The sequence below is a fragment of the Halichoeres trimaculatus genome, unplaced genomic scaffold (genome assembly GCF_033239565.1).
Source record: "Halichoeres trimaculatus isolate MK-OKI-2021-1 unplaced genomic scaffold, fHalTri1.1 fHalTri1_scaffold_6, whole genome shotgun sequence".
Taxonomy (NCBI): domain Eukaryota; kingdom Metazoa; phylum Chordata; class Actinopteri; order Labriformes; family Labridae; genus Halichoeres; species Halichoeres trimaculatus.
The window spans coordinates 17,288,981-17,303,876 of record NW_027437184.1 but is presented as its reverse complement, the minus strand read 5'-3'; the positions used below and the strand labels follow the sequence as shown (position 1 = coordinate 17,303,876).

The 14,896-nt window shown below is 41.1% G+C and overlaps 2 protein-coding genes across 2 annotated transcripts; both read right to left on the bottom strand.

Moving 5' to 3' along the window:
* Positions 1 to 419: 419 nt before the first annotated feature.
* LOC141792225 (uncharacterized) lies at positions 420 to 5,531 on the bottom strand. The gene has a single exon (XM_074673082.1). It carries the CDS (start codon positions 5,328 to 5,330, stop codon positions 2,334 to 2,336), a length of 2,997 nt encoding a protein of 998 aa, XP_074529183.1. The 5' UTR covers positions 5,331 to 5,531; the 3' UTR covers positions 420 to 2,333.
* Positions 5,532 to 9,018: 3,487 nt separating this feature from the next.
* LOC141792052 (organic solute transporter subunit alpha-like) lies at positions 9,019 to 13,552 on the bottom strand. Its single transcript, XM_074672814.1, has 8 exons — positions 13,474 to 13,552; positions 12,289 to 12,440; positions 11,753 to 11,826; positions 10,924 to 11,082; positions 10,566 to 10,677; positions 10,322 to 10,468; positions 9,284 to 9,389; positions 9,019 to 9,179 (listed from the first exon to the last, which is right to left on the bottom strand). Exons 1-8 carry the CDS (start codon positions 13,547 to 13,549, stop codon positions 9,019 to 9,021), a joined length of 987 nt encoding a protein of 328 aa, XP_074528915.1. The 5' UTR covers positions 13,550 to 13,552.
* Between the last annotated feature and the right edge of the window lie 1,344 nt (positions 13,553 to 14,896).

Here is a 14,896-nt window from a genome sequence, read left to right as displayed (position 1 = left end):
GAGGAAAAAGAAGCAGACACAAACACGTACAGACCACAGAAAGCCAGGGTGGCCTCAGTGCATTATGGGGGCTGTAATTTGTTTAACATATTAAGGGCAAGGGGCTGGCGCTTAAAGACACAAACAACCAATAAACAGAGGCTATTGTCACTGTCACTTATTATCATGAAAGCCACATAACTGAGAAAAATCATGTGAATGGATGCTGACAGAAAGCAGTGCTTGCTTTATACAACTATTCCCTCTTTTATCTTACTCATGCAGTCTCCTGTGATGAGGAGCTTTATGATGAGCACTTGTTGGCTCCAGCCTGATCTATGATGAGTATTTAACTTTTGACTCCCATGTTCAGGTGTTATGAAGCAGATGAGTTGTTTCAGAGCCTGAGGGAGGAACTGTTCTCAGATGTGTTTACCCTCTCATGCTGTTATCAGCACCTGACGTGCTGAAACCCTCGTGTTTTCCTGGGCAAAAGAAGCTCCTCTTTCTCAGCTTGCAGCCTCTGGCTTCTCAAAGCTAACAAAAGTCTTTTTGTGCCACCTCTGCAAAGCCTTTTATTTAAAAAGCCTTATGTCCTTAAGTCTTTATTTATAACATCAGACATCTTTTAACTTCACCCCATGACTTGGATCAACTTTCCATCCCTAACCTGCGGTTTTACACTCTCCATTGCAGCTATTGTGGTTGCTTTTCTTCGTTATATTTCTGCTTTTGTGCGACATGGTGCAGAGCTTTTACAGTTTCCTCCAGCTTTGATTCTCTTTAACTATGTCAAACTATGCTTTAAATCAAATGATGCATGATTATTCAGCACAAGCATTGGGTGCATTTCATGCTAAGAATAGCAATGACACACATTCCCAACTCTTTTCCTGATAATAAGGCATGCATGTTAAGCGTTTTCCCTGGTAGCCGATTGGCTGTGCTGTGCTGACATTCATGTGCTCACTATTCAGGTCACTGAGCTTGGAGTGGGTGATGCTGGAATGGTGCTGCTGTGAGGACACTAGTCTGAGCACAGATTGTGGTAATACGCTGGGGATCTGTCAGGGAAAATGTAAAATGTTTGTCCCTTCTTCTTGCTCTCAGTTTCCCTCCGTATTACAGGGTTACATAAATCTTTCCTCACAAGATTAACCGCAGAGATGATGTAGTCCTACTTAAAGCAGAGCCAGTTAATCCCTCTTCTATCTGCTCACTTTTCTCATCTGTCTGCCTTGATATAGAATAAGGTGTAATTCACGACTTATACATGTCTGGTCTTGCTAAGCACTGGTATTGTTTTATTTGATTAAATAGGAAACAGAACAACACAAATGAGACTATTCACACAGATATTGTTCTCATCTGAGCATAAGTAGGATGAGGATGTGTCAGTGTTCGAGCTGGAGATCTCAAACGTCCACAGTGCCATTCACGATGGCTGCTGTCCAATCCCTTAATGGAAGGTAATTTCCATTCCTCCCTCAGTCCATCCAGTAGTTCACAGTGAGATCTCATCATGTTACATATGAGCAGGCAGACAAACAGGCGCTGTACAGTTCAACAACTTGTGCAAAATATAATGGCACGTTTTTCTGCTACATACATCCAGAGATAGATGTGGAATGTAAGTTTGGTTGTTTTGCATTAATGTATAGAGCTCCTGTGGTTCTTCTTCTGATGTAAATAAAAGGTAAAGGGACTTATTATATATTATCAAAGAGACTTCCTGTAAAGAAAGGCAAAAAAAATTGACGCTTCCTACAAAAAGTAGACGTAACAAAAGTTAAAAGTACTGTAGAAAAGACTGGACAAGTTTTGAGTCTGTAGGAAAAGCACCCCTCAAAAGGCACTCGCCCGTGTGTGTGTGTGTGTGTGTGTGTGTGTGTGTGTGTGTGTGTGTGTGTGTGTGTGTGTGTGTGTGTGTGTGTGTGTGTGTGTGTGTGTGTGTGTGTGTGTGTGTGTGTGTGTGTGTATGTCTGTGTCTGTGTGTCTGTGTGTTCTCCCAGTAGACCTTTAAGCTTGCTTGTCCTTTCCACCAATGCTGTTGCTGCTGTGTGTTCAGGTGCGACCCCGAAACCTTTCCTGAGTTCATGTCCAGTTTGCTCAGCACCACAGAGCCGAGCTTTCTGCTTGGGCTCCCTGTGAAGATGTTTTGTGCTTGAGTGCTGTCAGAGTCCTTGACTCTGTTTCTGTTGCTTGTTGTGTCATGAAGCCAAGAGATGACAGAGAGACCAGCCAAAAAGTACAGAATAGAAATATGAGTTCAAAAAGGGTGGCTTTATAGATGCATTGGAAAGAAGATAGCCATAGAAACCATAATGAGTGTCCTCGATGGTTCAGCCCGCTGTTTATTTTCTTATCTGAGTGCTGCCACCTGCAGCTGCAGGTTTAGCTCCAGCCCTGCGAACAGGGACCTTGGACACTGGTATCTTCGTGCGTTGTGGTTCCTTAGCTTGAGGGATCTGCGAGGCTCCGTGCTTCACAGGGATCTTTGAGTCACGCGGTAAACTGGTGAGGACTTTCTGCGGCTGACTCTCCTCCTGGCTGTGTTTTGGTGCGGGCACACTGACCTCAACATCTTTGATTCTATCTTTGCTTCCTGCATCATGTGAGTTAAAACTCGGCCTCTCCTCTTCCAGCACAGGAGTAGGTGGGTCCCTGCTGGCCTCTCCATCCACGTGTTGACTTTCCCGGACAGGTATCCTTCCTGCTCTGCCCCCTCCGACCACAGGTATTTTGCTGAGCCCGGATGGCTTGGCTTGTGGAGTCTTCTTTTCTCTGGGTAGGCTTGCTTGTGACTCATTTTGCTGCTCTGTTGTTTTGTCTGGTACCGTCTGAAAACTCAGGGCTTCTATGCTACTTGGACTGGACAGCTTTCCGTCTACTGTTGCCTGCTCACTTCCTCTTGTCCTATCAGACATGAAGGCCTCACTCTGCTGGGATGAAGGGGGAGAAGAGAAAGAAGAAGAAGAGACAGAGCATGGGGCAGGGGTGGGTGCAGAGGGGACTTTAGATTGAGAAAGTTGAATCTGAACAGGAACAAAAGTGTCTTTGGAAACAAAGCCTTGAATTGGAGCTGAAGCGTCTTTAGATGCAGATATTTGGGCAGAGGCAGGAGGGTCTCTATTCACAGAACTAGGGATCTGAGCAGAAACAGGAACAGTAGTATCTTTAGACACTGATACTGGGATTTGAGCTTGTGTTGAAGGGGCTTTGGGTAGAGTAACTTGAGCAGAAACAGGAATATCTTTAGATACAGAGGCTGGGATCTGAGCAAAAGAGGGAGGATCTTTAGCTTGAGAGACATGCACTGGAGGAAGAGCAGGTGGGTCTTTAGATCCAGTAACTTGCACAGGGGCATTAGGACCTCTGGATTGACAGATTGGGGTCTGGTCCAAAGCAGGGGTTTGGGATGGTGTAGGACTAGAGACAGGGCCTGGAGTTTTTGCTGGAGCAGGTGGAGCCTTATCTACATAGGCTGGTACGGGAGGAGGTTTGTATGCAGGAGGAGTTTTATCAAAAGAAGTTGAAGAAAGTGAAACAGGAGCAGGGCTTGGTTGGGTCTTGGTCATGGAGGTAAAGGTAGAGGGAAGATCTGGAACAGCTGCGAGGGAAGGGGTCGTCCTATTTCTGTCCACTGGGCTGGGTGTGAGTTGGGGCTTGGAAAGTGCAGAAAACGTTGTGCTTGAGGTTGTAGTTGATGTGGGAGCTGTCGTCATCTTGGAGGGGAAAACAGGAGCAGGAGAGGAGGGTTTGATCGAAACAGTAGAGGCCAGAGACTCTGCTATTAGCGCTTTAGATTCTGCTGCAGCTGAACCAAGGAAAGGTTTGTAAGAAGTGGAAGTTTGCAGGGCTGAACCTCCAGATGAATCTGATTTGATGGGTGGATCTTGGACCTTAGGGGTTGGAGGGCTGTGGGTCACTGGAGGACTGGGGGCAGAGGTAACTACAGGGCTTGGTTTACTTACTGTGGGGGTTACTTGAGGCGGTGCAGCAGTCTCAGGAGCCGATTTGCTAATGGTAGAGGTAAGAGTTGGACTAACTGAGGGAGCCTTGACTATTGTAGCTGGGGTGTTTGGAGGAGCTGTGGTTGTGGTGAAGGTGGTGCTCAGTGTGGATTTAGCTGTCGCTGAAGGGGAAGACATTTTTTGAGCTGAGAAGCTTGATAGAGTTACAGGGGTAGTGCTGTTGGAGGCCGGAGCAGAGTCTGAGCTCACTTTGACTGACTGAGAGGTCAGAGTTGAGGATTTGGTTAGCGTTGTGATGATGGTGCTCGGCTTGGCACTGGGAGAAGAAGGCGTTGATGTCTTTGCCAGAGGGGTTGAGGATTGGGTTGAGGCTACAGGAGAGGGTTTTGCATTGACGGCGGTGCTAACTGAGGTAGAGGTCAGCGGGGAGGAGATGGAGGGTTTGGAGAAGAAAGATGTGGATGATGATGTGACTTCAGTCACCACAGCACTGATGGCACTGCTGGCTTTCCCCCACTCTGCCTCCACATCGGCCATGATATCACCCCCTGAGATTGAGTCAAAGGTCAGGAGAGAGGAGATGTCGGCCAGCAAGGAGCTCAGACTGTTATCACCGGGCATCAAAGGGGGTTCAGAGTCGGGTAAAGGCAGCACATGCTCATTGGTACTACTCACATTGCCTGCTGTCCCCTGGGGAGTTGTGGCGTCTGACGGGCTCGTGGCTGAACTGTCCTGTGTTGTTACACCCCTGATGGGCTCAGTAACTGGGCTATCCAGAGAGCGTGGCTGGGATTTGGGGGTCAGAGTGAGGTCTTCTTTGATAATTTCCACACTGTTGGCTCGGGACGACATGAGCAGTGGGCTCGGAGGGGCTTCCTCCTTGTCCTCTTTATCTTTAGACAGGAACTTAACATTGCCAAAGAGACCCTTCAGCCCCCGACGCTGCCGACCCACAGGCTGGGACACGGTGTGGGCTCTGTGGTCCCCCACTCCTCTCCGCCCGCCCCTCAGTAAGGACAGGAAGCTGAGGGACTTGGCAGAGCTGGCTGAAGAAATGGAGGTGCGAGCAGGAGCGGCAGCCAGAACGCCATCTTCACTGAGCGGCTCCTCCTCTGCCTGCTCCTTCTCTCCTTGACTCACCTCATGTCTCTTCTCCTTCTCTGATTCCTGCTCTGAATCCTGTGCAGCCGTCTCTGATAATCCATCCAGGGTTTTGCTGGCTTTAACAGGTGATTTGTTGTTTCCATCCCCTTTGTTGCGGATAGAAAAGATGTTACCTGGCTTTCGTTTGCCGAACAGCTTGAATCCTTTTCTGATTTTTCCACTCGACTGGGTCTCACAAGGTGGGGGCTCTGTGTTCTCTGTTTGTAAATCCATCTTCTCCAATTTTCCTCGTTCCTATGTAGCCTCCTATCACTTGCACTAATTATTCCAAATCCAGCAGTGGCTTGAGCATTGAAATCCAGACGATATCTTTATCCCCGTCTGAATCCTCGCTGTACCTCTGATTCTCTCTGTGTGTTTCTGTATTGGCTGCCTGTATCCCTCCCTCTCCCTATCTCTCCCATCCAGCCCTTTCTCCTCTCTTTCTGCCTCCAAAGCCCCTCCTCCTCTTTGCCTCGTTTTTGTCTGGCTGCTCTCCACGGTTGCCATGGCAACAGGAGGGCTAAGAAGCTTTCGTCAGCAGTGCAGAGCCAGGGGCCATCGTCAACCCACCCTGAACGCAGCTCTCTCTTCCTCTCTGTCTGATGACTTTGTTTACATAAACAGCAGCAACAAATACTCCTTAAGTTTTTATGTAATCTGCCGTCATAATCCTTTTCATAACCTTTTCAAGGAAGACGTGCTTTTATTTGAACTACATTGCTAATCAATTAAAGGGATCCCAGCAAAGCATTAAAAACCACTAAAAGTAACATAAAAACATGGTTTGAATATAAGTTTTTGCAGAAAAATGCAGTAACTTGATGAAAAAAAAAAAGAGTTGTATCAGCACTTTCACTTTAAAGTTTAGGAGATGACCGGCACATGCTCTATACTTCTCTGTGCTCTATTTTAACTATTTACTTCACAGCTCATGGCTTTTAGCATTTTTACGCACATAGAGCTACATAAAAGTCGAGTGAATCCCACAAACTTCAAATGAGGATAATGCCACCATAAAATCAGTTTCAAATGATCAAAGGTTTGAACTTTTGATCATCCAATGAGATGTAACAAGAGGTCCCTGAGACAATTGAAGCATTCAGAGTGATTACATAAATGTATGAATGGATGAATGGATCACGTTACAAAGACAAAGAAGGACAGAGGTGAATTTTACTTTAAATGATTACTGTTGATAATACTTCAAACCAGCTTAAAAAGGTGTTATAAGTAAAGATACATAATTCTGTGTATACAGTGTATAATGTGTATTTGTGTCTGTGGTGGAAATGTAACTGTGCTGCTCCTGTCTCAGCCAGGACACTCTCAGAAAAGAGATTTTAATCTTGGTTCTTTTTCCTGGTTAAATAAAGGTTTAATTATAACAACATGATTAAAAATACATAATGAAGCAAGCAAAGATAAATTAGCTTTATGTCGAGGAATTGCTTGAAAAGAATGTTACAATTACAGTTGTTACAGTTACAATGTTACAATTTACACACCTTCATCTTGGAAATTTGGTGACATGATCACGTATATTGTCTTTATCTGAATCAGTTGACACAGTGTTGGGGCCTTTTCTGCATTTTGTCACATGTGGCATTTTGTAAACGTGACCTCACAAAGCCATACAGTATAATCAGTTTATTGGTACTTTACTCACTTGGCGCCACTTTTGAACAACTTTTGTCATTTTAAAATAGAGAGCCTCAACATTAGTTAAAAATAAATATCTTTGATCAGGTTGAATTAAAAATTAAAGAAAAGCATCAAAACATATTAAAGTAAAAAATATTACAGAGTACAACACGTCTCTGTATTTTAGATCTAGTTAGATAAGATTACTTGAAACTGTCTATATTTCTATAAACTAGTGGTGTGAGCTTCTCTTATTGCTGCACAATGAGTTTTCAAGCTAGGACAAGTCTGACCTCTTGTGTTGGCTAAAAAAACAACATGCAGCATTTTTTTTTTTCACACAGCAGTAAAAGGAAAAACAGGTCTTAAAATAAAGCTGCTGTCTCATCTGCATGTATCCCCTGTCCCAAATAAGTCTCAGTAAGTGGGTCAGAGATCTTTGAAGGAATCTAACAGTTTTCTGGTCTCAGGACACAGGAGGAGGTTTTGGGGTGCAGTTGCAGAAAAATGCAACTGTCTTTCTTTTTTCACTGCACATCCATGATTGGAGAGATTTAATGACATAAGATTTACACACATTTTGATGTGCAGTGTGATAAAAACATACACATGAAAGGATTAGATCCTCTTTATTGAAGGTTTACACATTAAGTATAAAACATGAGATGGAAATGAATACATCAATTCATACTGAAGTGAGTACAGTATCAGTACACAATACCTACTTTAATAAAAAAAAAAGTATACATCAAAGTCATTAGACTCACTTAAACCCTGCCTCTCTCAAACAGACACACACAGTACAAATAAATAGATGTTGTTATTTACTGTTGTCATACTGATGAAAACTGCTCTTTCTTTACACAAATATCCATAAATCTTTACATTTAGGCCCAATGGACCAAAGTTCTGGTTTTAAACTTTCATTTTAAACTTTTAAACTTTCTGGTTTTAAACTTTCATTCTATCAGAGTTTACTTCAGATTGGCATGCTCAGATTCAGTTGCTGGTCTCTTCCTTCAGAAAAATATTCATAATTTTTCTGAAGGTTTCACCCCCATCAGTTGCTATGAAAAGCGCTCTTCAGGAATGTTTCTAATTCTTATTTTATCATATCAGTGAAGCTTAAGGGCCTGTGTCCACTAAAAGTGTTTTTGCACCAGTAAGAAAGTATCAATGTAATAAAAGACTGCACTTGCTGCACTTACGGTTAGTTGAGGTTTAAAACACTGCCACACTTGTCAATGTCAAATTTCCATTGTTGACAAAGCAAAAACCAAGCAGGGGTAAGACCTCTGATATCAACTTGTCAACAACAATAATGGCGGTCTATTCTATGGAGAAACTAACCACACTCATCCATCAGCTTTTTTTTAATGTTTTCTCTTTAAAATATAATTAAGTAAAAGAAAAAATTAAACAACACACTTAACTGTCGCTACAAAGAAGACCAGAGGAGTTGGGAGACAAACTATGGAACCCTTCAAGAGACGGTGCTCTAAAATAGTTTGTGAACACTGCCAGTGCAAAAAAGGGTGAGTAGAAACAGGCCCTCATAAAAGAGACTGACTTCAGTAGGGATTGAGACGACTCATACATCAGTAAAGTGAAGCTCCTTCACTAGACTGAAAAAAAGGGGGAAAAAGTCCTACACATCAAAACATTCTTATAATGTTTTTAAAAACTTTGCTTTATGCACAGATGACAGAAGAGCTATTAGTCAATTTTTGGCTCCAGGGGGACTGCACGGGCACAAGAGTGGTATCAATCTTCTTACTTTACTCTTTGCAAGAAACAGGAAGAGCATACTGTAGTCTACAATGTTGCACTCTTTCTTCAGAGATTTCCAACATCACAAAAAAAGAGAAAAAAAAAAAATCCTGAAAGTTTTGTTTCATTTCCTTCAGTTTTTAACTATCAAACCCTGACATTTATATATTGGTCCTACAAAAAAACAACAACTATAGTTTGTTTCCTTTTTTTTCTATGCAAAAACAATTTTTAAAAAGTGTGGATACAAAATGTAGTTAGTGCTTACCCTTTAATTTCTGTCACCTGATATTAACATATTTCAGTGACTGCTTTGTGGAAAGCAGAAAAAAAAGTTGTGGGTTGAAAATCAACCAGGCGATGATGCTTTTTTCTTGTGAATGAGGTAAGTACGTTTTTAACAGTTTGGAAACAGTTTTCGATGTCTGCAACTCTTTGATGATCTTTCAGGTTTGATGAAGTGATACAGAGCAGTGGTGACTTAAGCTCTTTCACAGTCGCTTTGTTTTTAGACATCATGCTCCTCCAGAGGCAACTTCAAGGCAACTTCAACGTTCACGTCATTGTCATCGACCTCAGAAGGAAGCTCGTCATACACGCGACGGTACAAAAACCGACAGACGAGGGTGATGATGAACATCTCCATGATCATCATCTGCTGACTGAGCACTGCAGGGCGGAGAGAAGGAGTGAGAGGGTCAGGATTTCAGACGGATCATTGAACCACAGAATGCAAAAGCTGATGCAGAGAGACGTGAAGAAATGTTACTCACATGATCCACGAGCTTGTGAGGAGAAAGGAGGCGAACAGGCGATGGTTCCATCCAAGGCCAGGATGTTTATGATGGATGTCTGCAGCTGACTCAATACAAGAACTAACTGGGGACAAAAACAAAAACATTTTTTAATGAAACTAGGTTTCAAGCAGGGGGCTGGTGTTACGATGAAAGTTGGACTTCTAACAACACATTTATAGTGTCTCTGGTACAGACAGCATGGTTCATCTTGAGTCTTTGAAGTTTAGATGAAGTTTAGTCTCTTACACCTCTTAACTGGTTGAAAAAGGTAAAAATGTATTTCTCTCCTACACTCTCACTCCCACCTCAATCCACATTGGCTCTTTTTTTTTTTTTAAAATGTACTTATAAATTCAATGGTGCATTTAAAAGAGCAGCACTGTTATCATTTTTAGCCACTAAGCTAATAGAGGAGTTTGTGAGGATAATACACTATTTTTACTGCTATACTGATTAAAAAATGTACACAAGTGCATCTCATTTTTCTACATGTTTCTTTTCTTTTCTTTCTTTTTCTTTTTCTTTTCTCTCTTTTTTTTTTTTTTTTTTTTTTTTTTTTTTACAATTTTTAAATGAATAATAGAGTATAAACAAAGATGAATGTGCAATTTAAAGCTAAAGAAGCTTGGCTGAAAACCTCATCCTGATCCAATTGCCTTTAGATTGAACTCTGAAGTATTATCAAATTTAAAGCTCCTGTATCTGTTTCTGTTGATTGTAGCGCCCCCTGATGGCTGATTTTGTCCACTGTGCATACTAGTTATACTCTAAAACAAAATAAGAGCTCCTACTTTCTTGTGATGGTTAAATGCAGCACTGTAAACACTTTTGCATGACAACTTCTCCTAATGTACAATCCCTGATTTTCATCAGTCTTTGCTGATGGTATGGTTTGATTATTTCACTTTTTGTTTCCAGCTGAAAAAAAAAAAATCCTTCCAGGAGCTTTAAATATAACATACAGCTGTGTGAACAGTGTAGCACACATTCAGGGATAGTTGTGTGTGGACTCACTTGGTACATGGCATACTTGGGCACAATTTTGAGGCTGCGTAGATAGCTGTTTGAGTTCATGAAGACGATGGCAACAGGCCAGAGGGAGATGATGGTGAGAACGCCAATGAATGGATTAATCCAAATGGCTGTACTAGTGATCTCCAGCTGAAATTCAAGCAAAGATTTTCAATTTGGTATAATTTTGTGATAGCTTGAATTTTCAGCATCATCAGGTAGGTAAAGATGTATTTCAGATACTTACATCAGAGAGATCAAAGTTGCCGTTAGTCCATAAAACTACAGAGACGACAGAGAGCACTGTCTTTAAGATGGCATACTGAAGAGCACCCAGCTTCAGCCAGAACAACAGTCGCCTAAAAGATCAGGACCAAGAAGAGACCACATTAGGAAGATACACATTAATGGACAATGAGATGTTGGTCAAAAAAAAAGTTTTCATGTAATTTAGTTGCATTAGAATCAGAACTGAGTTTTTATTGCAAAGTACATTTACACATAGAGTAGAGCTATTATTTTTTTATTGTTTTGATTTTTATGAGCACAAAGTAAAAATCAGTTAGAAATACCCAGAATGCACATCTATAATTTGGAATAAATACCGTGTCATGGGCACACGGGGTAAACAGGGGCAGCAGCAGCAGCAGGGGCCTGTGCTGATCCGCACTGTTTTACCCGAAAACCGCTCCAGAAACTTATCAGTTCCCCCCAACTCCTCGATCAGCAGAACCAACACCTTATACACAACAACTGCAAAATAACTGCACACAAAAAGAGAACTCATTACATTTTTACTTTGTCCCTTAAGTGAAAAAAAGCAATCCTAATCCATTTCTCATTAGCTGCAAACACCCTGTTCCTCACACATTCTTGCTGATGGATTTTGACCCTGTTGAACGTGCTGCTCTGAATGCGTCAGGCAGAAATCGTATAAACTAAAAAGCACATAAAATTTATCGCTGCACATGGCAAAACCCTATAAAAGCCTTATAAAGAACTGAGTGTTAATGTTTTATAGAGATGTTCAAGGCCACAAAACTGTGTTTCATATTGTTTTTTTTCAGAAGGTTGAGTTCAGTGTAGGCGTTTTTACAACAGCCGCCCTGTTATTTCAAAATCAGTTTTGTTGATTTTAAAAGCACAAAACCAGGAAAGATAAAAGATAAAGGTAGATGTGGATTCTTATGATAATCTTGACACTGAGATAACAAAGGTGGTGAGTTCAGTGTGAAGTGAGACAGCTACTGGTCAAAGCTTTAAGACAAAACACAGGAAACAATGTGTCGGTCAGTTGAGTAAGGGAGAAGATAAAACAAGGAAGATAATGTTTGCATTTACGGAGAGATCCTATTTTTCTTTAACTGCTTTGGTGAACTGAGTTCACATTACTAAATGGCATGGTGATTTAGTTGTAGCTGAGAGAAAACATACCAGTTAGACGTCATGTCTGTGAACATGACCGCCTTTGGGATCCACATCCCAAAACAAGACATGGTAGCTATGACCTGTTAGACAGAAAACAATCAATTTACAGATATATATACATTTAATTATAAGTACATTAGCTACCCCAGCTGTCTTAGGGCTAGAGGTCAAGCACAGGGCTGACACACAGAGACAGACAACCTTTTATAAGCATCCTCACACCTACGGGCAATTTAGAACCACCAATTAACCCTATGAGGAAGCCGGGGTACTCGGAGGGAACCAACGCATGCATGGGGAGAATGTGCAAAGGCCAACCTTGCCCGAACTGGGACTCAAACCGGTGACTTGTTTTGCATTAGTATTTGTTAGTAAATTTCAACAAAAAAATATTTTTTCTCATGTATTCCTTCCACCATCAACTTTAAAAAGGAGCTTTCTTATTTTTCAAACATAAATAAAAAATGTGGTAGGTTTTGATTGTATTGGAAGAAGAATAATTATCATTATATTATATGTTTTAAACAGGCATGGATACTTACTGGTGCTGCACCATTCACCCATATAATGGTGGTCTTCTTGGGGTATGGCAGGTGCTTATAAATAAACACACACTGCTCCAGGTACAGCACCAGAGACACACAGGACATAAAGGTGAGCATGATGTACAGGCAGAATCCAAACGCATCCATCTCTGTGATCAAACAGTCATAGCAGAAAGGAGGGAACAGGCTCAGTTTAGTTCAGCATTAGTTATACACATAATGTTTCATACCCTTGATGTAAAGCAGCATGCCAGGTTTGACTTTGGTTTAATATATGTTAAAGAGCAGCTTTCTACAGCTTAATTTTTATATGTATTTATGTATGGTTGACATCATGACGCTTAAACACAAAGTCCTATGTTTTGGGCAAGTTCTCTCTAAGGTATCTCTAAATGGGATCCCACAGGGCCCTATGCTAGGTCCATTAGAATGAATAAATATAGATTGTCCTGAGCGTACCTTGATTTGACCCAATCACATGAGGTCAATACATTATATTCCTGCTATTAGTTTTTTAAATGACAGCCACATTAATGTTTATGAGCCCAAAGATTGTACCAAGGAGCATGGTTTAACAGTGGCCTGTCACACAGTACAGTGAAATCAATCAAAGGTTCATTCAAAAAAATTGAACGTTGGTCTTTTTACCTCTACAATCTGTTAATTTCCTTTACTGATGTAACCCTGCCTCATCAAAACACAGGTGAGTCTAATTTGTCAAAGGTCAGAATATTTGACCATAAATGACAACTGTCCGACTCATGACTGTTTCTCCGTCACACGTATGGACTTATTTACTGTCCAGACTAGAGGCCACTTGTGTTGTTGTTTTAAAAACCCTTTTGTTAGAGCTTATACACCACTTCACATCTTTTTCTCTTTTATATCCAGAAAAAATACATTCAGTATTTCACATTGAGTACCACACACTTTATCTTTCGAACAAACTTTTGTTCTACCTAAAGTTTTATGCTTCTTATGTAATATTTTTAATCTGTAGATATTTTATCAGTTTTGTCAGGATCATAATTTTCTAATCGACTGATTAAGTGAAGTATAAACAAAACAAAAATGGTACAAAAAGACTGAACAAACTGCTTAAACGGATTTTTTTAAGTCATCAGTTTGGTCTGGTTAAAAGGTAAACATTAGCCGCAGGATCTGGTAATGTGTGTCACTTACGCTTTATCACATCCATCGCCAGTGGGGGCTCTTGTAAACAAGCAGGATGGATGGTGCCGTTAAGGTCGTCCTCCATGGTGTCCAGATAGTCCTCTTGTGAAATAATAGACTGAAATCAAACTTTCTTTCCCAGCATTTACCGAGGTCTCCTTAAAGAATCTGCCTTTCCTTCACATTGCAGTGTCAGCCGTAGACTCCAAGTGTGAGGTTGAAGAGCAGGTGTGCTTCACTCTCACGATGACTCTTCAGGAGTGAGAGCTGAATGAGAGGCTCAGGGCTTACAAAGTTACAAAGAACCACACCATAAGTAACTGTTGCTCATTCATTCACAGAATCACAGCCATTAAAGAAAAACAAAGGTCAGGGTTGAAGTTAAAATGTGAGTCCTGCAGAGGGAATCATGGCAGGTGAACTTTGACAGGGAGTGTAGTTTCCCTCTCAGTAAATATAAAAGCTATGAAAGATAAAGATAACTGCTTCAAGGTCAGGCTGTGAGCAATATGAATATTTTATAATCTAGTTCATTCACCTTAAACTACAGAGCTACGTAAGAAGCACAAAGCATGTGTTTAACTGTACTTTTATATTGTGCTCCCAGTTATCCCCAGTTTCACTAATATACAGCTGAAGTCACATCTGTAGAGATGTGGTGTGCCCGTTCTTATTTCTAAGAATAAATAATTGGGCCTTGGCAATACTTATACTTGTAATATTTATACATTATATTTCAAACATGTGGTAATTTCTACCAAGCCACTTCGACTGTGGTTTAAAGAGTTTGAATAGTTTTTAACTTAACAGAACTTGTTAGGCTGTGTGTGACTTTGGATGTTTCTTCTAACACCAAAACAATCTGCTGTCCTTTAACTGTCATCAAACTAAGAGTAAAGTATCTTATGTAATAAATATAAAAATGTTTTATGAATAAATTACAATGTCTATCCAGGGAATGAACACCTTATTTAATCGTCCATCAAAGAGTGTTAAAGACTTCACACACAGCGTTCATGCTGGTAAAGCTTCAGTGTTGAGACTTTATCTGGTGTAATGTTATGGACAGGTGAACGACACCCAGTTCATTCACCTTTCCCCTGTAAGCAGGTCAGTCCTGTTTCCCGCCCACCGTGTTCAGTCAAGCGCTTGTCTCAGCGTGTCTCAGCCTTAATGAGCTCATAAACATGAGGTGAGCAGTCTTGTGTCACAACTATCCCAATGACTTTTTTGAATTGTGCAGGCGTACTGTACTTACACATGTTCTTTAACTGCTTCAAACGTCATTTTCTGTTGGTAGAGGTCACATTATTTACAGGCATATAACGTATAATTGTTTCCAATGCTTCTTCTAGCTCAGGCATTGTGCAAACTATTTTTTATTAATTGTAATCTTTTCATTAAAAGTCTTCTTTGCTTGTTTGAGGCTGTC

Excerpts from the sequence above, each read along its gene's own strand:
- LOC141792225 (XM_074673082.1), bottom strand. The coding sequence starts at position 5,330 with ATGGATTTACAAACAGAGAACACAGAGCCCCCACCTTGTGAGACCCAG.
- LOC141792052 (XM_074672814.1), bottom strand. The coding sequence starts at position 13,549 with ATGGAGGACGACCTTAACGGCACCATCCATCCTGCTTGTTTACAAGAG. Across the intron at positions 10,678-10,923 it reads CCCCGTGTGCCCATGACACG|GCGACTGTTGTTCTGGCTGA; the intron begins GTATTTATTCCA and ends CTGATCTTTTAG. Across the intron at positions 9,390-10,321 it reads CCAAGTATGCCATGTACCAA|TTAGTTCTTGTATTGAGTCA; the intron begins GTGAGTCCACAC and ends TTTTGTCCCCAG.